At 34.0% G+C, this 25,713-nt stretch overlaps 1 protein-coding gene across 3 annotated transcripts in view; it reads right to left on the reverse strand.

Annotated features, from left to right (window-relative positions):
• The window catches only part of LOC107450836 (uncharacterized), a 97,421-nt gene that overhangs the window by 13,142 nt on the left and 58,566 nt on the right, over positions 1–25,713 (reverse strand). For 2 of the 3 annotated variants that reach the window (XM_043048297.3, XM_043048296.3), the window contains exons 2-3: positions 23,806–23,839; positions 1,831–1,974 (exon numbers count right to left, since the gene is read on the reverse strand). In XM_043048297.3, coding sequence (XP_042904231.1) covers positions 1,831–1,974; positions 23,806–23,839 — 178 coding nt within the window. Of the gene's footprint in view, positions 1–1,830; positions 1,975–23,805; positions 23,856–25,713 lie in introns of all 3 variants that reach the window. The other variant, XM_043048295.3, reaches the window with a different exon arrangement.

The raw sequence follows: 25,713 nt of genomic DNA on the forward strand, positions 1-25,713 counted from the left end.
TACACAACAGTGAACACACAAAACTCGGTGAGCTTAATACAGCTTTCACCACAAGCGCTAAAAATCCGGTGAACTTAACACAGCTCTCTCGGTCTTACGCAAATGCGGCAACTAGCGGTATCCCTTCATTGAATTCCATCCCTGATAAAATTCTGGCGTATTGTGCCGTAACTACCATTACGAATAATATTAAACAACAATTCCCAAGTACGAGATATAAGACATACTCATTCAATTGAATCTTAAGGTATCTTTTGATAAATGAAAGTCGGCATTGTTGACTTCCATTATATATCCCCACAATAACGACCATTCCATTATAACGACCGATTCAGGAAGTCCCGTTTGGTATTATTTTAATGTCCATTACAGCGTCTTCATGGAAAGATTGAATACACTTGCTTTTGTTTAAGTTAATTCATTGTATTTTATAATCGTCATTGAACAGCAGAGTTTAAGACTGCTCATATTCAACGCTGTAGCCTTGTCATTTTGAACCTAATCCAGAAGACAAGGGAACTCCAGGATTGAGAGAAATTTGCCTGCGTGGAGGACTTTTTGATGTAACTAACCCGCAATACATGGAGAAAAAGCCCCGATGGCAATGACTTGATATTTTGTAACGCTCAGAAAAATAATGAAAAATTAATATATAAAAACGCAGTTTAAGTAATATTTACAGTTTAATGAGACTGAATTTCTTTCTTTTCAAAAATTGAAACACTATTTTTAAACTACAAAAATTTTCACATTTTTGAAATTGAGTTGAAGAAAAATCTTAATAGTCACAGTGATCATTGCTGTTTTTTCCATTTATCAATAACAACATTTCTTAAACAAAAATTCAAAGAGCTATCTGGTACACTATCTGGACACCATGTGGTATGGGAGGCACATAGGATTCCCTCCCCCCCAGATCTTTGAATAGGACTTCCATCCCAGCTGAAGCTTGTAGGACGTCATCTGCTCTCATCTTGTTGGACAATCGATAAAATATTAAATTCGTGAGTCATACAAAATTACTTTGATGTGGAAACTCAAGACAATGCGCAGAACGTAAGTTTGACCTGAATCAGGGAACGATCCAATTCCAATTCAGTAGAGGTATGATTTCCTATGTGAACATAGAAGACTTTGTGAGCCGTTACATTTAACGCACACCAGTCACCATTTACTACTACATTGGGAGTCTTCGTCCCGAGGGGATCGAACTCACGACATACGTTCTAACAACTAACCTTTTTATTATTAGGTTGCGCGTATTTTGTGTCAGCAATTGAAATATACCAATAGAGCGGTTTATACGAATCCGCACCCGTCTTGCACCGACCACAGTGCTGACTTAAATATCCTCAGTGGTATGCGGATCATGAGTAAGAGTTCCTTTGCCGCCAGGTTATCCGTGGGATGTTCTCGTGGTCTTCCTCCTCATCTAATGTAAATGTGGATTAGTTCCATCCAATAAAGTCCTCCTCGAAGGCAAATTTCTCCCCAGTACTTGACGCAGGAGTTGCTTTGTCTTATGGATTGGGTTAAAAATGACAAGGTTACAGAGTTGAACATGGGTTGTCGCAAACCCAAAAAATTGGGTCGGCTGCTCAACGACTGTTATTAAATCGAACAAAATTGTCAAAGATAAAAGAAGCAAAATTGAGCGAAAATTGTCAAAGCAAAATTGAAAATTTAACTCTACTGAAATTTAAAAACATAGTCGTACCATTAACATTGCACAGGATCCAGGAGGTTAGTAAGATGAAGTAGTGAACCTGTCTCGAAAACATGTGTATTTATTTTTAGAAATGACACGGATAATTAAAACAATGTACTAACCATCTTGATCGACGAGCCTTATCATGTTGACCAGCTCTGATTCTGTTGGCCTCTGTCCCAAGGACCGCATCACGACTCCCAATTCGGCAGCCTCTATGGATCCGTCTCCGTTGTGGTCAAAAAGACCGAAAGCTTCTTTGAATTCTGTTAAAACAAACAATAACAATGATTAAGGGACTGCATGTGCTCAAAGAACCTGAATTTGTGAGTTTGTTTCGTGGGATAATACAGGGTCATTCAAAACGGCTCTAACTATCTATCTATCTATATTATATAAAACGCTAATACGTACGTATGTATGTATGTATGTATCAATAAAACCGATGATATTTCTTTTCTCGCGCTGGCAACAGTTTTCATTTTTAATTGATTGGATTCGGCGCGCAAAAGCACGTAGTGAGCAACCAGAGAACAATAACCAGAGTGAGCATTATCAGGTTGTTCAATTCAGATTCATGCACTAAAAACATGACACTATTTAATTTAAACTCAATTAGGAATTAATTAATTAATTGAAGTGAGAATGCTTTAAAAGGCCGCTGTTGAATTGATATTTTTCTACTGGGAGCTACCTAAACGTCTAAAAAACGCTTAAGTGTTTGTATTGAATGCATTGAATTTTTTTATATTTCGCGTTTATTTATGCATTGAATTTTCACGCTTTAAAATGCAGAATATTAGTGAAGCAATATTTGATAATTTATTTTGCTGATATGTTTCTTATTTAGCTAATGTTTTGATTTTTTCACCATGTACAATCTAAATAGCTAATATACTTTTTTAAAAGCCAATAAGAATATTGGTAGAATTCTTCCACATAAGTACAATACTATGTCTTTGATGATAAAATACTATGTCTTTGATGATAAAATACTATGTCTTTGATGATAATATATTATGTCTTTGTGCTAGAACATTGTGTTCATTGGCGAGCGAGCGCAGCGAGCCATGGTTCACGGCGTGAACCACATAGGATTGCGTAGCAATTCTCGGGGGTTGGCGAGCGTTAGCGAGCAGGGGGCGGAGCCTCCTACTATAATGAAAAATAATTTGCACAGAATGTCGATGGAACTTTCGTAGATTCCATGCGTCACAGATTTTCTACGTTACTTCTCTTGATCACATGCAGGTGGTAGTACATTTCATTCTGAAGCATTTGTGCCGACGCAAGCGCGGTTTTTGAGTTCTGCAAATGTTTTGGAAGCACTTACACTTTGGCATAGTATGTCAGCACATACCCTGTCTTTCACATAAATCCATGGATATAGAAATCGCAGGGTGTCAAGTTCGAAGATCTCGGCTACCAAGAACAGAAGCTATCTTTCTGGACGGCCATTTTCATGAATGAACTTTCGCGCATGAGCAGGAAATGTAAAAGATCCATCTACATTTCTGTGTTAATCTTATGGATAAATTATTTTTCATTCAATAGTTATAATTGTTTGTAATCGCTTTATTTATTTTGAATGACCCTGTATTTTCCACCCATCAGATTCCAATTCACCGCCGACGGTGATCGTAAGTGCTAGTGAACCGGAAGCACTGAAAATGACCCTTCCTCAGCTGCAAACACACATCTTGCATAGTAAAGATTTACAAGAATAATGGTGTAATGCAATCACAATTTTCTCATTTTTTCCCGAAATTTTAATTTTTTATACTTTTTAAAAAAATGAGGTAATGGATAGTGGACCGTGTAAAGCTAAGCACACCCTCCTCAAAGTTTGGTGGTGCCAACAAATATTATTTACTGTTTGGTATGTTGGTTTCATTGCGATTCATGATGGTTTAACAACATTCGATGGTCACCATTATCCAACATTTTCATTTACGAAACTTCCATTATTCCATGACGAAAAATGTTACTTTAATACTATGGTGGGTGAACCATCGAGCGAAGTTTGATTCTCATAGACCAACAATCCGCGATGGTTCATGATGGTTCCAATTATGCATTGTCAGGATGGCTTAATGGGAAAAACAAACCAAATAGCTTGGATGGAATATACCATCAAAATAAATTGAATTTTTAAGTTGGCCAATCATAGATCAGTTTGAATTCCTACATTGGGATGATGGTGGTTCATGATGGTTCCAACATGAACAAACCATCAAAACAAGATAATATTCTTATGTTGGACCATCATGAATCCGTCTGAATTCCTACATTAGAGTAATGCCTACTTATGTTAGTTACCATCAAAAATATAATGGTTCATAATGGAATTATTTATGGTTACCCTTACTATAATGTTGGTCCTTCATTGGAAAACTATCATAAATATTGACTAGGACAGATGGCCCTAGGGCAGGGATGGCGAACCAATGGCACGGGTGCCATTTATGGCACGAGACACAATATTTTGGGCACGCCACCGGTCACAATTGTTATTACACTATGCAGCATATGTAACAATTAAATTAAAATTCACAAAAAACAAACAAAATAATAAACAATTAATAACCATAAAAAACTAGCAAAAAAAAAATAACAGTCCTGCTTAAACTAACGTCTTACAGCCTAATATAAGTTATTTGTCATCGAATCTGCAACAACAGAAGTTACACTGATGTTACTTTAAGTTGTTTTAAGACATGGCAAAATGTATTTTTTTTTCAATGTAAATAAAGAGTTTTGAGTTGATAGTGTTTAGTATTACTATTTTCCCAATATTCACGAAGTCAAAATTATTTGAAGGCACGTCTATGACCTCATTAAACAATTTTTTAGAAAAAATGGCACGTTAGTGTATAAAGGTTCGCCACCCCTGCCCTAGGGGTTAAAATTCGTCGTAAGATTCCGGATTACTACTTTCGAGTGATTTTTACCCCCTAAGCTTGGAAATTGCACCATCCAATATTAATATAATAATAGTGTTTACAATATCAATTTAAATTTCAGCGAAACAAACAACAAATGAAATCGGAAGATTCCGCAAGCTTGCTATAATCCTACTTAAAAAGTAACAAACGGTGCTACTTTACACAAATATAGTCAAAAAAGGGACATGGCTAGCCTTACACGCTGTGATATTAATTTTGTTAAATGACCTGTTAGAATTTATAAATCACATAAAACTCTTATGAAAGGTAAAATATTACGCAAATTTGAAAGAAAATCACAATAATAAAACGTCCTAGAATATTAAGCCTGTTCACGCATCGCCTCGTCATTATAACATAAGCGGAAGGATACACCGGAAGTTTTCTAAATTTATTCTGGTTTTAGAAAGGTTGCTATTCAGTCAACCATCCATTGGTATAATACAATCATTATGATCTTTTCTCATTTTATACCGGATTTTAAATTTTTTATAATTTTAAATTTTTTATAATTTTAAATGATTGAAGTAATAATACAATTCAAAACTTGAGTAATGAATCTTTTAGAGTACCCTCTTTATTTTAGTCGATGGTAGAAACAGCACGACTCGAAGGCGAAACCTTGACTTGAGGGCGAACTTTATTGCTATCTAGACAAGTGAGGCATTACCCAACTCAAAATTTGTAATGATTTTCTATTGATGGACCAACATAATCTTGATGGCAACCATCAATAATTCCATCATGAACCATTATATTTTTTGATGGTAACCAACACAGCCAAGTCAAAATCATCCATGGTCCCATCAAACTGTTTTGATGGTTTATGGATAAGCATCAAAAATTTTGAATTGGGTTGGACTCAATTTTAATGGCTCGAAAGGGCGACCTCAAATATGATAATTATTCAGTTCAGACGATATTTTAAGTCACGAAATCAGAAACGAAAACTTACTTTCTCTGAATAAACCTACCTTTTTTTTTTGGACCGATTTCTGTCCCCAAATTTATAGGGGGTAGCCGCAATCTGGGAAATAAGGTCCCCATAGTTTGATCAGTAGAACGATCCGAAGTTTGGACCCCTTAATGTTAATTTTACTTTTTGCGGAACTCGAAAGCTTTTTAAGAGAATCGAAACATTTTTGCACGCAATTATAAAATTCGTCTATTGAAAGATAATTCCGCGCAAAAAATAACTTTTAGTAAATATTTATAATTGTGTAATATTAAACTTAAGAATGAGCGAATTTTTTTTTGTTGCATCTTTTGAAAGAATGTAATTTTATGGGGGAAAATATAAATTTTGCACTAAATCAGTGGAATACTTCCTGTGAAATCGAATTCTTAGTAACTGACTTTTGTGAAATTCTATTTCTCAAGAACGATTCGCTAAAATTTCCTATTTTGCCGTATAAAATTACATTTAGACAATGTAAAAAAAATTATACCATACAAATTAACATTTCTTTGACTATTAATAAAAATAATAAATTCCTACTAAAATTAATTTTTTTCATGGAATTATATTAAGATAAACGGATTTTATAATTGAGTGCAAAAATTTTACAATTCTCATAAAAGTTCAGTGAAATGCTAAAAAAGTAAAATTAACCTTAAGGGGTCCAAACCGCTCTCCTAAGCAAACTTTAGGGACCCTATTTCCCAGATGGCGGCTACCTCCTAAATTTGGGGACAGAAATCCGAATCCGTCAAAAAAAAGGTATGTCTATTCAGAGAAAGTACGTCATTAATTTAGATTTCGTAATATAAATTATCATCTGCGGTAATTAATTAGCATATTTGAACTCACCCTCTTGAACCAATAAGATCTAGTAATAAAAGATCCGATCGTTAGACCAAAAGTTATTCAGGGTGGTCTGTTTTTTTCTTTTGGCTCACTGTACATGAAAGGATTACAACTTTTAAACTATAAGTCATATAGTGTTGAATTTTGTCTAATTGATTCACACCCTTAAAAAGTATCCCGAACATAATACTTCATTTGTCTAGATAGCAATATAATTGCATTTATGGTGTAATTTATAGTGTATATATATATATAGTGTGTATATAGGGTAAATGCAAGGCATCCCAAGTCAGAATTTTTGATGGTCCCATCAAAAAAAAATTGTTGGCTTATGTTGGTTTCAGTGAGATTCATGATGGTCTAACATCATTTGATGGTCACCATCATCCAACATTTCCTGATATTTGATATGCCAACTAAATTCCATGATGGAAAATGCTACTTTAATACTATGATGGTTAACGGTCAGGGGAAGTTTGATTCTCATAGCCCATGATGGTTATACCTATGGGTTTCTACGATGGTTTCAAGGTAATTTTTGTTGGTTCTCAAGAATATACCATCAAAACAATTCTTTTTTGGACCATCATAAATCTATCCAAATTTCCTACATTGGGGTGATGGCTACTTATTGTATGTGAGTGTGTATATATATATATATATATATATATATATATATATATATATATATATATATATATATATATATATATATATATATATATATATATATATATATATATATATATATAATTATCAGGTGATACTATACAACTTTATTGTTAGATGACTGACCCCGGTTTGCACTTGTTTATGATAGTGTATGAATTGATTAACATTCTTATGCAATACGTTAAAAATAAATATAAATAGGAAGTATTTTAAAAATCCCCTGAAGGAAAACCCATTACCTGAGTTCGATTTGATTCTATACTGGTTCGTTTGATAACAAATGAATAAAATAGCATATGGACTGTATATAAAATTGCATTATCATTGGTGCTACGAGCACGCTATTGCTATAAGATCAACAACCAAATTTCAACTGTTTGGGGTTACAAGAGACGGTGGCGAGGATGCCAAGACAAGGACGCCAAGTTGGCGCTATATTTCTGAGACATTGAACAACATGTATGTTTAAATATAAAAGTATTGTATATAAACAATGGCAAATCATGTCATTATTAAAACACTACAGCGCTTCTAATCATTTGGTCTAATTATAATAATATACTAATATAATGCTTGACAATGGGTTAACATTGTAATGCAATACGTTAAAAATAAATACAGATAGGAAGTGTATATAAAAAAATCTCCCGAATAAAAACCATTTACATGTATGTTTAAATATAAAAGTATTGCATGCAAACGTGTCATTATTGAAAAACTACAGTGCGTCTAATAGTTTATAACCTCATACTAACTAATGTAATACCTGATATAATAAGTATTCTATATTTACATAATATATCGTCTAATGTATCCAAACGTCGCTTTTATATTATATATAGTCTCATTTAACCCATTGATAGACTAACGTAAACAAGTGCAAACAGTCACGTAAAAACAATAAAGCTGTATAGAGTATCAACTGATAATTAAGATTTTTCATAGATTCTTATAGTGCGTCTAATAATTTGGATGGATATTAAATGTTTGCTACACTCAAATAATCGTATATTTTTCTGCTCAATTTGATAAGAACTCTTGCAAATAAATCATATAAAAAAATGGTGCCTGAGGCGCGGTTGGGATTGATTTTTCGTTAACTGTCGTATGATCATTAGCAAAGTTAATGAAAACCATCAGCTAATGGAAAGAATCGTCGCTTTGACGCCGTTTGCGCCTCGCAACTTTATGTCGATACGCTAAATTGATTCGGAAACAGATTAAATGGTACTTTTCCTCATTGAAGATTTGAAAGTTTAATATCTAAAAAAAAAAAAGAACACATTTTGCTATGAAAAAAAAATGGCTACCAAATATTTATTCTACCATGAGACACTCGCGGCAAAGCTATAGTTCGTTTACCAGGAGTTCTCTTTCATCACGTGGTATGCGACGATACTATTTCGCTATTTTGGGGGGAAAGATGTGAACAATCTTGAACAAGGTTGCTATTTGACGATCTTAAGAGATTTCACAATCTTCACGTGAATTTTTTTTTTACATTATATATTTCATAAATTTGATGATGTTTCTTACTTTTGAGTGAATACAGTACCTGCTGGCCAAATTATTAGACGCAGTATAAGATTCTATGTAAAATTATAATTATCAGGTGATACTCTATACAGCTGTAATGTTTTTACTCGGCTGTTTGCACTTGATTACGTTCGTGTATCAATGGGTTAACATTGTCATGGATTCGTTAAAAATAAATACAAATAGGAAGTCTATAAAAAATCTCCCGAATAAAAACCCATTAACGTGTATGTTTGAATATAAAAGTATTGCCTATAAACTCGTGCAAATCATGCAATTGGGTATACTATAGCCTACGTCACAGATCGTGTTATTCCTACTAAATTTAACTAGTAAACAGCATTTTCTGCGAACCTGATTTCTAGCAACAAGTAAAACCATCAAACGAAGTGTCTTGTTATAAGTCGCTACTCGCTAGGTTGGAATTGTATTAGTCTAGTTCCTTTGGAAATAATTTATATTGTTGTTTTACCTAAGTTTATGAATTTAGTAAGCATACTTAAAACTCAGTTTATTAATTAAACTAAAAGGTAAATGTTATTCCTAGTAAGTTAAAGTAGTAGTGCTTTTTTCATATTATACCCAATTATTAAAAAATTACAGTGCGTCTCATCATTTGATCTAATTATTATAATATACTAATAAAATGCCTGATATAATAAATATTTTATATTTATATAATATATCGTCTCCCAAAGTGTGGTACGCGTAACCCTCAAGGGTACGGGAATAGTTTAGCGGGGGTACGCGTTCTTAATGCGAAATATCTTGCAACAAACGAAAATTTCTAAAAATTTTATTCAAAAACAAAGCTAGCCATGAAAGTTTATTACGTATTTTTCTATTGGCTATTTTTTGCAGAGTTAACAATTAATAATGAGTGTAGTCAACAGCCAGTTGTGACTTTTAACTTTTGTGCTATTTTTTTATAGTAAAAAATACTTCCCTTTTTTTATGAGTGGTACACAGCGTTACGACAAGTTTAGAAAGGGTAAACAAAAGTCATAAGTTTCGGAAACACTGGTCTAATTTTTCCAGTTATCAAATTTATATTATATCTTCTAATTTAACCAATTGATACACGAGAGTAAGCAAGTGCAAACCGGTTTCAGTATCGAAGAAACACTAAAGCATAATAATGAAGATCTTACATAGAATCTCAGAGTGCGTCTAATAATTTGGCCAGGGGCCGGGATAGCCTGGTCGGTAGGGCGCTGGGCCCATATCCAAGAGGTCGTGGGTTCGATCCTCGCCGGCCGAAGACTCCCCGTGTAGTAAATGGCGACTGATGCACGTTAAATCTGTCGAGTCTCAAAGTCCTCCATGTTCCCACAACAAATCAATACCTCTGGGGGTACTGATCCAGGTGTTTCCTTGTCTTCTGGATTGGTTCAAAATCACAAGGCTACGGAGTTGAACGTAAGTAGTCGTAAACCCATGAAATTGGGTCGGCTGTTCAACGACGGTTATAAAATAAAAATAAAATAAAATAAAAATAATTTGGCCAGGGGCTGTAGTTAGCTCTTTTTGAGACATTTTGCTGCAATATATTTAATTAGCTAGCGTAACGAGAAATAAAATTAGAAGATAACAATAAAGCGAAGTATGTGAATGAAAAAGAATTCACTGTCTGAAGAAGGAAGGGAGAAAACAAATTCTTGAGGGCGCGTCTTCAATACGCTTGCGCCTGAACCTCTAGAAAACAAAGCACAGGTATTAAACCTTGTCACTTTGGTGAGGGGAATGTTCGCTGTAGTTGTCTCCATTTCTCTACTTACTACCATGCTAAATGAACTCTGCGTCCAAAGAGGTGGAGCCAAGTGCCATCTCCTGGTGAACAAACTATAGTATTACCACATTAATTTATAAAGGTTTGCCAAATACAGTTACTGTAATGATTTTGGGATAGAGTGAGCGATTTAAGTTCTCTGCTTTTCAACTAATGTTGTTTCATACTCTTACAACGAACAACTGATAAATCGACAGTTCAATCAAACCCAAATCATGTTTAATTTTTGCTCTAAAATTTCATAAAACTCATAAAGGTATCATAATAAATAGATTGTGATGAACAAAGGAGGCCTTCGAACGAAGCAACCCTAAGAGTGACTCTGGTTATAAGTTAAAATTTTTTTATTTTAATTATAACCGTTGTTGAACAGTCTACCCAATTTTTTAAGTTCACGACTACTAAAATTCAACTCCGTAGCCTTATCATTTTGAACCCAATTCAGAAGACAAGGGAACTCTTGGATCAAGCATTGTCTGATATTGGCCTTCGGGGGAATTTTTTGATGGAACTAACCCGCATTTGTGCAACAACGAAAACCTCCCACGGTTAGCCTAACTTCCAGAGAACTCTTACCCATGACCCCTCTACCACTGAGGATATTTCACGTCAGCACTGTGGTCGGTGCAAGCCGAATGCGGAATTCGTATCGAATTGCCACCGCCGGGATCGAACCCCGGTTTACCTCATCGAAAGGCCAACTCTCTATCCCCTGAGTCATTACGGCTCAAATTTTAAATTTACTTGTTATTATGAAACACGAACGATAATAGTACTATAGTGCGTCTAAGTTAAGAACTCCTTCCGTCACGAAGTCTGAGGCCGTCTGGTGTTATGGAAACAAGAATGGCGCATTTTAGGGAGGTTAGCTTCACTCTAGGAAAGAGATATTTACTTTATCTCGTCAAAACCACTCCACTGAACTTTATATAACCAAAACCACTCCAAAACAATGGCCCCGCACCCCTACTTGAAATAGTCATGCCTCGTTACCATGGTCACCGCCACAGGTTCAGACGAATGTCTGGGGAATTTCTTATTTTAGACGAACTATAACGATAGTCTACTCTGACGTCATCGTGTTAAAATTTTCCCTTAACTCAGTGTTTCCCAAAGTGTGGTACGCGTACCCTCAGGGGTACGGGAACAGTTTAGCGGGAGTACGCGTTCTTATGCGAAATATCTTGCAACTAACGAAAATTTCAAAAATTTTTATTTAAAAACAAAGCTAGCCATGAAAATTTATGATGACGTATTTTTCTATTGGCTATTTTTTGTAGAGTTAACAGTTAATAATGAGTAGTGTCAACAGCCAGTTGTGATTTTTAAATCTAGCGTAATTTTTTTAAAGTAAAGGATATATAAATTTTTGTATTAGTGGTATACAGCATTGCGAATAATTTAGAAAGGGTACACAAAAGTCATAAGTTTGGGAAAAACTGCCTTAACCCAAGGGTGTGCTAGAACAGTTGATTTGAATAGAATTGAATGACACTCTACGGATTATAATTTAGTCTCTCTGTTCTATTTTTCTTTATTTCTGCACTATTACAATTGTCGTATGAATGATCGATAATTCTATTCTTTTAAAGATGAATATTATGTGTTCTAACAATAGAGTTTATTGTAGGGGAGAGTGGGGTCAATTGTAACATTTTTTACTTAACTATTTTTAACTAACAAAAAGTCCAATATATTATTAGTATTAATTGACAGACGAGTAAAGTAGACTATCCTCTACTAAAAAAATAAATAAATACCTTCTTTTGAATGTTATTATATTAGTTATTAACAATTTTTGACAGTCGTGCACTTGTTACAATTGTCCCCACTTACGGAGTCAATTGTAACAGTTCATAAATTCAACTAAAACATAGTTAATTATACATATTATCATAGTTGTGATATGTTTTTTTATTGATCAAAATAGTAGTGATATTTTAGGAGTAAAAATAATAATGAGTTGAGTCCTAAAGGGTTAAACTTTTAACTTTAAGGGGTTAAAAATTTTAATTTATGCTGTGAAAGGTGACAAATGAAATAATGCACATGCAACATAATATAAATGATAAAGGAAACTATTGGTGGTTCTTAAAGAGTTAAGTAATGGTTTGTAAACATAAGATTATTTATTTTCCGCTGTTACAATCGTCCCTTTACTTATTGTTACAATCGTCCCCAAGACGCCAGTTCAGCTTCATTTGTTAAAAACAATGCTAGTTAATCAACAAAACTAATCTTTTTTTTTGAAATGTTAATTAAGGTGTCCACTTACATACTCGGTTAATAATTTTTATTTGTTTAAACAAAATTACTTTGTTACAATATAATATTCTAATACCCAAAAAAGTACTTACGTAGCGTGTAAATATCTTTTGTGATGTAACTCTCTCAAAAGTACATAAAAATGGTTGCCAGCAGGGGTGTACATGTAGATTTATTAAATACACCTTGTGCGCCACCTAGGAACCAAATCTAGAAGCCGACACTTGAATTTTTTGCTGTGTTACAAGCGTACCCTGTTACAATTGACCCCACTCTCCCCTACTTCTCTGTGATTAAAAAAAAAGAATAAAAAAGGCTGTAATCTTTAAAAGTGGATGCTATTTTTTTTTTTAAATTTTAGCGCTAAAATTTCATAAAACGATTAATTTGCATCATATTTTAGAATAAATTAAATTCAGAAATTTCCTGTGTAAATGTAATCCAATGTTCTAATTTCGTCGGCTGTTCTTCATCATCGCTCAGATCGAATGGCCAGACATTCAAATTTTCTGGATACTAAATCTCTCTCACGTCACATATTGCATTCATGGGTTCTTTTTTTTTTTAATCCATTGTTTGTCGGTTTATTTCTCCATTCTCCGATGTATTTGACGTCATTTATTATTGTTTCTAAGAAATGAGAAGAAAAAACAACAGCATAAAAACTTCTTTTTATTTTATTTTAGTGTAGGCTATAGAAAATGAATGAAGATGATAAATTTAAGATTGAATATGTTTTTTTTTAATGGGAAAAAGGAAAGAAAATATAAAGATAAAAGAGTGCAACTACTGGTTACAGTCCATTGGTCAAAGGCCAATTCAAGTGATGGTTCTCCATCAATAGATTGATTTTCATTTCATTCGTTTCTTTTCTTTTTTCAGTAGTCATACAGTCCGTGGCTAAATTATTTGACGAAATTATTTGACGAACTAAATTATTTGAAATTATTTCCCATAAGATTCTATGTAAAATCTTAATTATTAGTAGAGCCCGGATTTTGATGACCTAAAAAATCTCAATGAATGCCCTTAAAAAGTGCAAAAAATGCCCTTATGAACTGCAAAGAATGCCCTTAAAAGTGCAAAAAATGCCCTTAAAATGCGAAAATTGCGCTAAAAATGCCTTATGTCATGACTTAAATAGAAGTAAAAATATTGAACTAAAACAATGTTTTACGCTTTAAAATTATTATGAGTCGTTTCAAAAAATATAAAGCAATGCAATACTTGTTCTACGTTCATTAATGTTTGACAAATATGTTTTATATCCAGAAATAACAAAAAAAAAAGGAAAATATATTGACTCCAAAAGATTTTCATTTTGTATAGAAACTGAAATGAATATAACAACTTCCATCTCATAATATTACTAAATATCAGACTTACAGTGGATTATAAATTTTTTTTTTTTTTAATATTTTGAAATGTAAGCGAGCGTCTCTTGTCTGAAAGCAAACTTTTATACCAGGAGAAGCTTCTTTCAACGTCTACTGATGTTATTGGTGCGTACTTGAAAAGGACGGTCACACTCACTGACAATTCTTCTTCAATTTGAAAAGATGTTGCTTCACCTGTTAATATCCTAGAAATTTTCTTCATTGTTTGGAAGCCAGTGTAATAATAAAAAATTATAAAAATTAGAAAAATTTAACAAAAATTTAAAAAATGCTTTAAAATGCAAATGCGCCCCAAAATTTTAAAGAAAATGCCCTATAAATCTCAAAAAATGCTCTAAAGGACAAAAAATGTCCAAAAATGCAAATGTCATCAAAATCCGGGCCTTAATTATCAGTATATACTATACAGCTTTAGTGTTTTTACGTGACTGTTTGCACTTGTTTACGTTAGTCTATCAATTGGTTAACATTGTAATGCAATACGTTAAAAATAAATACAAATAGGAAGTATATAAAAACTCTCCCGTATTAAAACCCATTACACGTATGTTTAAATATAAAAGTATTGCCTATAAACTCGTGCAAAACATGTCATTATTAAAACACTACAGCGCGTCTAATAATTTTATCTAATTATTATAATATACTCATATATTACCTGATATAATAAATATTCTATATTTATATAATATATCCTCTAATTCATCCAATTGTATTTATATTAAAATAGTAATTATGACAATAACCAGCAGGGCCCTCGGGCCCTTCTGGGCAAACAGTGTTTTGGTCCCCTCTAACATATCATACTGTTGAAAATCGAACTAAAACACTTCGCATTCATAAAATAAAGCATTTTTAAAATTTGCATTAATTATAACACATTTTTATTGCCCCCAAAAACTCAATGCACAAAAAATAAAGCATTTTTAAACGTGTGGTTCTACATTAAAATGCGAACTTTTAATTTGGAGCCCCTATATGAAGAATTGTTTTTTTTTTTTTTTTTTTTTTTTTTTTTTAATTGAGATGTCAACCAGTAGCTAGCTAATCTTCAAATAATAAAACGATTTTCAAAACCAAGAAGCTCATTAAAATAATTAGATACATAAGGGTATAAGAAAAAGTATGAATTATCGCGTCAAACTACACTCCATAACAAAAAAATCGACGCACCAAGAACGCACTAAGAATCGCAAAATCGACGCTCGATTAGGCTGGAATGATGCCGACTGGGGACATATAGTCTTTAGCGACGAATCCCGCTTCCAACTGTGTCCTGACGATCATCGAAGACGTGTTTGGAGACGCACAGGGCACAGGGGGGATCCTGAACTCACTATTGCAAGCCACACCGGCCCTCAACAAGGCATTATGGTCTGGGATGCCACTTCCTTTGACAGCCGGACCCCTTTGGTCGTTATTAGAGGTACACTTACTGCACAGCGATACGTCGACGACATCCTAAAACCTGTTTTGCTACCGTTCCTTTTGCAGCGCCCTGGGCTGGTTTTTCAGCAGGCAATGTCAGACCACATACGGCACGTGTTGCTATGATCTGTCTGCAAGCTTGTCAAACTCTTCCTTGGCCTGCCAGATCACCAGATCTCTCTCCCATCGAGCATGTCTGGGATATAATGGGAAGGGGATTGCATCTGGCACGGAATGTTGATGACCTCGTTCGACAATTGGATCGAATTTGGCAGGGAATACCGCAAGAGACCATCCGGGAGCTTTATCGGTCTATGCCACGCCGTGTGGCAGCTTGTATCCCGGCTAGAGGCGGATCAACACCTTATTGAACTTGTTACTGTAACTATGCAATAAATTATTTAATTGTTCTGAAATTTTAATCATTTACTATTCTGCACATTGTCTTCCTATCCACCAATTTTCGTTTCAATCGGACAACTCCTTCTTGGTGCGTCGATTTTTTTTGTTATAGAGTGTATTTAAAAGTCAGTTATTAAAACATCTTTCCATGCACAACAGACATAACCAGTTGCTGACCCATGCGTCATTCACTTTTATTACTTTATTTAACTGATTATAAATACTAAACGGAGTGAGTGGTAGTCAATCATTTTTAGAGACAGTATGACTTAAGAGAGTTGAGTATCTTGAAAACTTCATTTTAACGTAGAAAGATTGATTTCGGTTGTAAGATAAACTATACATGATAATCTATCACTATTTATAGAAAAAAAATTCACAATTTTTACACGAGAATATATATTTGTTTTAAAAATTATGTGATGCAATGCTGTTTATTCTTTTTAAGTACAATTTATAAAAAGTAAGAATCTCAAGCGCCCCCTGATTGCGTCAGGGGGCTACTGCGAGGGTGTTCCATGCGTAAAGACGGTGTAGTCATTATATGAATCAGCTCATCATAAGAAAATCATTTTGATGAATTAAATGTAAAAAAAATTAAAACCAGGTGAACACAGTCTGGAAAGAAGTTTTTTTTTATTGTGCTGGTCTGTTTTTATGAATGCTGCTCTTACGTTAGATGAAATCTTTATGTGTGGTGATGGTGCTGATGGATGAAGTTTGATCTAGTCGAAAATTGTGCGAAGATGAAAAACCTAGAACAACACCCCCAAAGGAGTGTTATCTAGTGTGTGTGTTTCTAGTGTTTGCCAAAGGATAAAAGTAAGAGTTGGCACTAAATAAGGGTGATGTACGAAAAAAGTTTCTATAAATATTACAGTCATAAACATTGCTTTTCATTGAATAAAGCTGTAAGCTAGATCTCATATCAGGCAATGTTTGTTATTGATTTACTGTAACGTAAGTGGTTGTTGATAAATATATATTGCATTTGATCCTACCAATTAAGAGGGAAACTGAAAGAGAAACACTAAAGTTGTATTACATAATAAACTGGAGAACCTTGGCTAAGGGAAGAATGTCTTGGCATAGGCTTGTTGAGAAAGCCAAGGCCCATCCTGGGCTGTCGTGCCAATGAGAAGAGAAGAAGAAGGTTGTGTTACAATATATTTGGTGCTAATCAAAAAAGATCATTTACCACCATCGTCTGTTTGAAGTAGTTCTTAAAATGAAATAGAGATGGCAGCAAAAAGTCACGTGATTAGCAAACGTTTATTTTTATGTAGTTAATTCCCCGTGTAGTTATGTCTCAAAAAAATTGTGTTATGAAGTCCCGCTTGGTAATTCCAAAGTCTCCCCAAGAAGGAACCCTTTCACAATACTTGAATTAATATGAAACTGAGATAAAGTTTAAAAAGAACAACTGCATAAAAACGTTAAAGTAGTTGCATAAAAAAGAAGCGAAAACAACATCTTATGTTTCACTGGTAGAATTTGTAATTGCACAGTCTTACTATGCAATCACATCGTGGCTATCAAATTGTCGTAATTGACAATTCGATAGCCACGAAAATAATTCAAAAATGGCATCGGCTTTAGAACAGGGGCGTCTGGATGAGAGGTCAAGGGAGATGGTTCTGACCCCCTAAACGTTTTCACTATTCGACAAAATGGGTCATTTTTACGAAAAATCGTTTTCTCATATTTTGTTTAGAAAACACAAATGAAATTATGAACATACTTTGTTTAAATTTCTAATTTATTTGGAGTCATTCAATTGTAAATCTCTGAGAGCAGTTAGGCATTGCCTTTAATCTAATTAAATATCGAGACATAAATATTAGCGGGCGATCATACAAAATCTGCCTATTATTGAAACAGAGGGAATAGAATTAGGATCAATATGAAGGCATTGACACAAGTTACTGGACAATTTCGTGCGGATGATTTTGAAATCATGCCAAATCCCTCCCCTCCCTCCCCCTCACATAAAAAGTTTTGTTGTTAAACGCGGATGCACTATAAGGCCGGATTTGAGACGCTCGTCTTGAATGGTGAGAAACGGAAAGTTATACAAAACAGATAAATACAGAGAATTAAATGATCACACAGAATTTGTTTAAAATTCATGAAATAACTTGAGTTTTAAAACAGATTATATAATTGAATGTAGTATTTATTTACTTCAAAGTTTTAAACATCTCTTTAAAAATTACTTTCAAATTGTGTAGGAAATTCATAAGTTTATTAAACTCAAATAACTACTTTTAATAAAATATAAAAAAATTTATCTATTCAAATAGTTGTTTGTGTGTTTTAGAAATAATTTCAAATTTTGTCTAAAATCATTAAATATATCACTCACTCTTCTGAGTTCATTGTATATATCGTTTTAAAAAATAAATAAATTTTTTGACTATAATTAATATTGAAAGAAATTTTAAAATTGCGTTTTTATTTTGTTCCTCCGTTAAGAGTTGCAGTACACATAAACGCACGCACACGTCCAACCAAAACACACACACACATAGATATAAATGAAAAGGGCTAACCATAAAGAGTTTCAGCACTCAAGATGGCTGACAATAAGAGTTGTTCAAAAGTAATGGAAAAAGATTAACGAAATTAAATTTAAAAGGTTAACGAATTATTTTAGTTTGTTCTTCGTGAAGAGTTGCAATAAACAAAAAAATGCATGACATAGGTAATAAAATGATTTCTGCCTTTCAAAAATCTCGGATAAAATACATATATGAATTCCAAAATATTCGATTTCTTATACTTTTGTATCATTAGGTGGCAGTTCCTCTTTTTTTACTTGGAGCTCTTCAATCTTATCCTCGAACCCAGAAGGAAAAGAGAGAACATCATTTTATTTCTTATCTGATTTCTCTCCCATAATGGAACACTTTGTTCATTTTCGATGAGAGAGAGAGTTGCTAGTCATTAACTGAATGAAAGGACCTTTTCACACAATGGGTGTCTAATGAAGAAAATCACCAACATTCGAAGTATGAATACTTTGATTCAAAATACTGAAATGTATAATATGTTCCGAACGTAACTTTGCAGGATTGCCAAAATGAACAAAAAAAAGTTGCTTTTAGTTGTCTAAAGTGTGAAAATACCTCCTAAAAACTATTCGTTGCCTAAATAAGAACAAGAATTTTTCAATAATATGAGTAAAATTTTTTTAAATGACTTAATTGCCATATTATACCATGGATCCATTTAGTCAAGTGGGTTGCAAATCTGATCATTTTTATATAAACGTTAGTGTCTTAGCACTCAATTTTTACATTAAAAAAAAACAGTATATTTGTAGAAAATAAAATACCTTTAATGACTAGAATACAAACAAAAAAATACTTAATCATTCAAAAAATCATACTTTTTCTAAAATTTTTTCCCTTTTATCAATATTTCCCTTTATATATATATTATAAACACAAAATTTAAAGAAAAAAACTATAAGAAATTGTCAGAAATGTGTCCTGTTTCCTATAAAAACTAGTTTAACTCCCACATTTCTAATTAAATGGTACAAAAGTAAAAACCATTTTTTTAAGAGTTCGTGAACTTTTAACAAACAGAAAAATATTTTTTCTGTCCTCCCTTAAAAATATTTTTACTCATTGCATATTTTATTTATTTTATAACCGTCATTGAACAAATAACCCAATTTAGGGTTTCCGACTTATAATTTTCAACTCCGTAGCCTTATCATTTTGAACCCAATCCAGAAGACGATGGAACTCCTGAATCAAGTATTGGGAGAAACTTTCCCTTCGTGGAGGACTTTTTGATGGAACTAACACGCACTTGCATTACATGGAAAGGTAAATGACGAAAACCTCCCACGGATAGCCTGACGGCAAGGGGACTCTCACCCACAATCCGTCAACCACTGAGGATATTTTGCGTCAGCACAGTGGTCGGTTCGAGCCGGGTGTGGAATTCGTATCGACCAGTCATCGCAGGGATTTGTACCCGGTTCACCTCATTGAAAGCAAAAGTTTTATCCCCTGAGCCATCAGGGCTCTACTCCTCTCATATTAATTGATACAATAACAGAAGAAATTAAAATTAAATCATAGATTCCATTTCCCATTTTGTAATGCCTTCGCCTTCAATAAACTGTTTATACTTCCTTAATCCTTTTTAAATGGTACACCAGCTCAAAAGTCTTTAACGGCTATGACAGGAGGGCGGTGCCATTTTGATACTGGTCAGACGACATGGACAGCGGCTGAGCTGGTAACCCACCTTCTAAACTTCCATACAACAACCAGCGAGAGGACAGTAGTCGGCTGACTCACGATGCGCACAACTGCGCAACACGAGTTCTTCTTACGACAAACCTTGAATCATGGTGGCTCGAGCGTTCGCCTCCCAATCAAGTAAACCGGGTTTAAATCCAAAGCTATACATCGTCCGCAGCCGGCTTGTACAGACAACAGTGCCGACGTAAAATATTCTCAGTGGTAGATGGATCATAGGTTAGAGAACCCTTGCCGCTGGGCTAACCGTGGGAGGTTTTCGTGGGCTTTACTCTCCCTGAAACGCAAACGCGGGTAAGTTCCATCGAAAAATCCTCCACGAGGGCAAATTTCTCCCAATACTTGATCCAGGAGTTCTCTTGTCTTCTGGATTGGGTTAGAAATGACAAGGCTACGGAGTTGGACATTAGTAGTCGTAAACCCCAAAATTTGGGTTGGCTATTCAACGACGGTTTTAAAATAATATAAAATAAAACCATTTAAAAGAGCGTGGTCATTTTAAAATTAAATTTTAAAGAAACTTCAAAACAGACTTTAAAAATGTGCCATTCATCGCCTGAAAAAAAAATTTTTTTTTTCTTCAGAGGAACTTGAGAATGAAACGTTTTTTTCTTTACTAAACTTCCATTTTAAGTACTTAGAGAATACATAAGTTTCTTTTTGGGGATTCTTGTAGAAGAGATTATATAAAAGTAAAATGTGGCGAAAATGTCCTCCGCTTAAGCAAATCAGGAGGATAATACGATTTCGCAGACTTTTATGCAAAATATCCCAAATACTTTTTTTTTAAAAAAACACGCGTCTAAGCTATTCCGAAGAAAATTTAACAAGATTAAAGAACTTAATCTTTTTGCTTAGAGATTTACTTTATGTAACATTTCACAATGTGAATTTTATGCAATATTTGTTAAACAAGCAAAGATGTAAACAACGCAGTTAAGCTCTCATTCAATTATTATGTCCTTATAACAAAAGCCTAGTTTTATTCAAAAAGGAAAAATCAATCTCATTTAAATCCGATTTCCTGAATAAACAGGGGGTCGTTCAAATATCACTTCACACTATTTTTGGCTCAATTCCCCCTGTTGTTCGCAAAAATAAACAAATGAGAAGAACACTGCCAGAAAAAACCAGGACCCACTTAGGACCGTCTTAATAGAATGTAGGAGGCCGGGATAGCCTGGTTGGTACTGCACTGGGCTCATGACCAAGACGTCGTGGGTTCGATACCCGGCGGCCAAAGACTTCCCGTGTAGTAAATAATGACTGATGCACGTTAAATATGTCGGGGTCGCAAGGTCCTCCATGTTCCCATAACAAATCAATACCTCTGGGGGTCAGGGATCGATCAAGACAACTTCAGGCCCACCAAATTTTCCGGGCTCCTTACAAAATATTTTGAAATTAAAATACTGAAGAGTAGTCCAAACAATGGAAAAGAATCTATTGTACTGCAGGATTCAAGAGAAACATTCTAAGAAAGTTTGAAAGCTGACAATTGAAGATTATATTTCTAAGATAAAGTTTACGTATCTATAAATTAAAGCAAAATATAAAACAACAAACTAATGTTATGTCGTAATAAAAATAGTTGGGTGACCACAAACAATTGAAATCAGTGATTTTCGCTAAAAACCGCGGATTAGCGGAATTATTTTTTCATCATCAACAAAACTTAAACCAACACAAATCTAGCCCACCTTTCATTAACTTTTTACTAAGTTTTGAGGCCCCTCAGAAATTGTGGGCCCTAGGCCCATGCCTATTGGGCCTAGTCGATAATCAGGTTCTGCTGGGAGTAGGGGTTTCCTTGTCTTCTGGATTAGGTTCAAAATTACAAGGCTACGGAATTGAACATTGGTAGTCGTAAACCCAGAATTGGATCGGCTGTTTAACGACGGTTATGAAATAAATAATAGAATGTAGGGTCCCCGGAAGCAGAAATATTTTGGGTCCCTATAACATGTCATATTGTTTGAAATCGAAATTTAAAAAAACATCACATTCATGAAATAAAGCATTTTTAGGATAATTTTAACAAACACATTTTTATTACCTCAAAAATTCAATGAAGATAAAATAAAGCATTTTTAAACTAAGCATAATATTTTTTAAATACATTGAGATTCTAATCAGTTGCAATAACAAAATAGTTTTCGAAACCACGGAGGCTAATTAAAATAATTATATTAAAAAAAAACCCATAAAGGGTATAACAAATCAAGAAAAGAAAAAACTTAGCAGTTATTAAAACATTTTTCAATGCATATCAGTCATGACCTGTTTAAAAGTTGCTGTATCGTAGTGCTGTGTCGTTCTAAATTCTTTCAATTATTACTCTTAATAATTGACAGAATTTAGAATAATTGAGTGGGGAAGCTTTTTTTTTTAGTGACATTATGAATGAACATTAAACTTGCTTCACATTAATTTCTTTCACAGGGGCGTATGCACGCGCAAATTGAACAGTAAGAACACTGATTTTGACAGAAATTGAACACTGTTTGAATATCCTGAAAACTACATTTTAAAATAGATGTCTGTTGACTTTTTAAGTTTCCTGGGGATAAACTATTCAAATGACCGGTGTTCACTTGATAATCACTATTTGTAGAAAGAAAAACAAAATGCGCGCTTTACAGAATATAATATATTTATTTCAAAAAATATCTAAGACAATGTTGTTTATTCTAAGCTTTTTTTAAATACAATTTGTGAAAAGTAAGATACTCAAGGGACTCCCTGAGTGCTCGGTTCTGCCCTTGGACCCCCCCCCCCTCTCTCTCTCTCTGCTTTTTTAATTGTAGTAAACATATTTTTGAATCAAATTTAATATTATTTAAGAATCTTTTGTTGTTTTGTTTTTCTTTTATGTTTTAAACTCTTGACTTCTGAAACCCTTCGAAGATTTTTTTTTAACAATTCTCTGCTTCCTCGAATTCAAATTTCATTCCAAATTTGAAAATTTTCACGTGTAACCTTTTTCAAAACCTGTTTTCAGTGGAGAATTCTTTTTTTAAAAAACTAAGTGGATATTAAGTCCACTCGAATCCCAGAATCCCCAGGTTCGAATCCCAGAAATGGCAGGTTGATATGAATTCCGCATCCGACTTCCACCGACCTTAGTGCTGACGTGCAATATTCTCAGTGGTGGACGGATCGTGGGTTAGAGTCGCCTTGCCGTCAAGCTAACCTTGGGAGGTTTCTTTCTACATGCAACGCAAATGCGGGTCAGTTCCATCAAAAGTCCTTCCCGAAGGCAAAATTTCTCCCAATACTTGATCCAGGAGTTTCCTTGTCTTCTGGATTGGATTCAAAATGACAAGTCTACGAAGTTGAGCATTAGTAGCCGTAAAAAAAAATCGGGTAGGCTGTTCAACGATGGTTATAGAGGATAAAAAATTGGATGGTGCGTTTTTTCAAGTTTAGGCGTAAAAATCAGTAGTAACCCGAAAGTCTTATGACGAATTTTAACCCCTAGCGCCCTCTAGGCTTAGCTTTACATGGTAAACCATCCTTTTATTCTAAACGAATATAAATACAAAGCAGAAGAAGAAGAAGAAAAGATTGACTTACCGGCAATTTGTTCGTCTGAGAGTCCGTATTCTGCCTGCAAATGAAATAACCTGTATGAAACATTTAAAAAATTAAATAAATTAAACTAGTTTAAATCACGCAGTTTCAAATTCCTTTTTTGTGAACACATTTGCACAATATTTTTAAAAACTAAAGTAAACACAGTGGGGCAACAGTCCACCCTAGACAAAATGTTTGATGATTTTCCATCGGTGGACCAACATACTATTGATGGTAAGCATCAATAATTCCATCATGAACCATTATATTTGACTTGAATCGTATCTCGGAGCCCCATATGAAAAGATTAAAAAGAAGGAAATTGCATGTGATAAGATTTTTAAAATATCGGATTGCGATTTAACGATTTCACTGAGATCGAAAATATTATTCGCTAAATTGAGGATAATTCGTAATATGAAGGGCAAAATAAAAATTGACTAGCCTTATGGCATATCCAAACATTTCTAATAAAGTAAATATACAAAATAAATAGAAGGAATTATTCAGGAAATTAAAATACAGCAAATGAATTTGAAATTTCGAAGCATTTCGTGAGAATGATTTCTTACTTTAACAAAGTTCTTTTTCGACGTTATGAAAAGAAAGGCATTCGGTAAGTTTCCAAAGCATCAGTATCACTGCAGATTCATCGTGTCGCTATTCTTTGTATCTTATAAATCTACTTCATTAATTTCATGAAATTCGGTAAATAGGGTTTCGACTGTAATTCATAATTAATTGAACTGTTTTGAATTGAATTTTAATGTTCTTATTAGAAAAATGTAAACTTTTTTTAAAGTTTGATGGACAGGCTATTAAAACCTAATGAAATACACTGGTGTAAAAAAATTAAGAGAATTTGCAGGACTTGGTCGATTATCGCTAGAACTACAGAAACGATTTTAATTGATACAATACAAAACAAATGACCATTCGAAAATTGCAATACACACACGCAAGATCGTGCGTAACACTTGTTGGAGTCGGTGGAAGGTATGCAACAGCGGTTGCAGAATAAACAAACAAAATGGGCTAATAGGGGGTATGGACCCCTCTTACAGGAGTTGCAGCGTGATTTCATACTTGAAATAAGGCAGTTTATCATTTCCTGTGACAATTTCATACCTTCTGACACATACCAGTGTTACGTACCATGTGCATTACAATTGTTATATGGTTATTTGTATTGAAATGTATCCATGTATGTACATATCAAATTTCATTAAAATCAGTCCATTAGCTCTAGAGATAATCGACCCACTCTGCAAATTCTCTTAATTCCATACACCACTGAAATATGGATCACAGAAAAAAGTAAAAATTGCCAAAAATTAAATTTTTATATCTCTCACATACATCTTTGAAATTCATTATTGAATGCCCATGTTTTTTTTCCTGTGGGTTTTGTTATTCTAAATTCTACCTTCATTGCAAAAGGTCACTAAAATGACACTATCACGATCATTATTCATATTTATAATTTTATTTTACAACCGTCGTTGAACAGCCGACCCAATTTTTTGTGTTTACGACTACTAATATTCAACTCCTTAGCCTTGTCATTTTGAACCCCCAATCCAGAAGACAAGGGAACTCCTGCATCAGGCATTGGGAGAAATTTGCCCTCCTGAAGGACACTTTGATGGAACTAACCCGCATTTGCGTTACATGGAGAGGAAAACCTTCCACGGTTAAAATAGCGGCAAGGGGACTCTAATCCATGATCAGTCTACCACTGAGGATATTTTACGTCAGCACTGTGCAAGCCGGAATCCACCTGTCATTGTTTGGATTTGAACCCGGTTCACCTCATTGGAAGGCTCTATCCCCTGAGCCACTACGGCTCTGATACCCATAATACGATACTATCATTATCGATCTATCAAAAAGATAATAGGGTAATGC

Source organism: Parasteatoda tepidariorum, chromosome 10 (genome assembly GCF_982258835.1).
Source record: "Parasteatoda tepidariorum strain Cologne lab strain chromosome 10, Ptep-v5.0, whole genome shotgun sequence".
Lineage (NCBI taxonomy): Eukaryota > Metazoa > Arthropoda > Arachnida > Araneae > Theridiidae > Parasteatoda > Parasteatoda tepidariorum.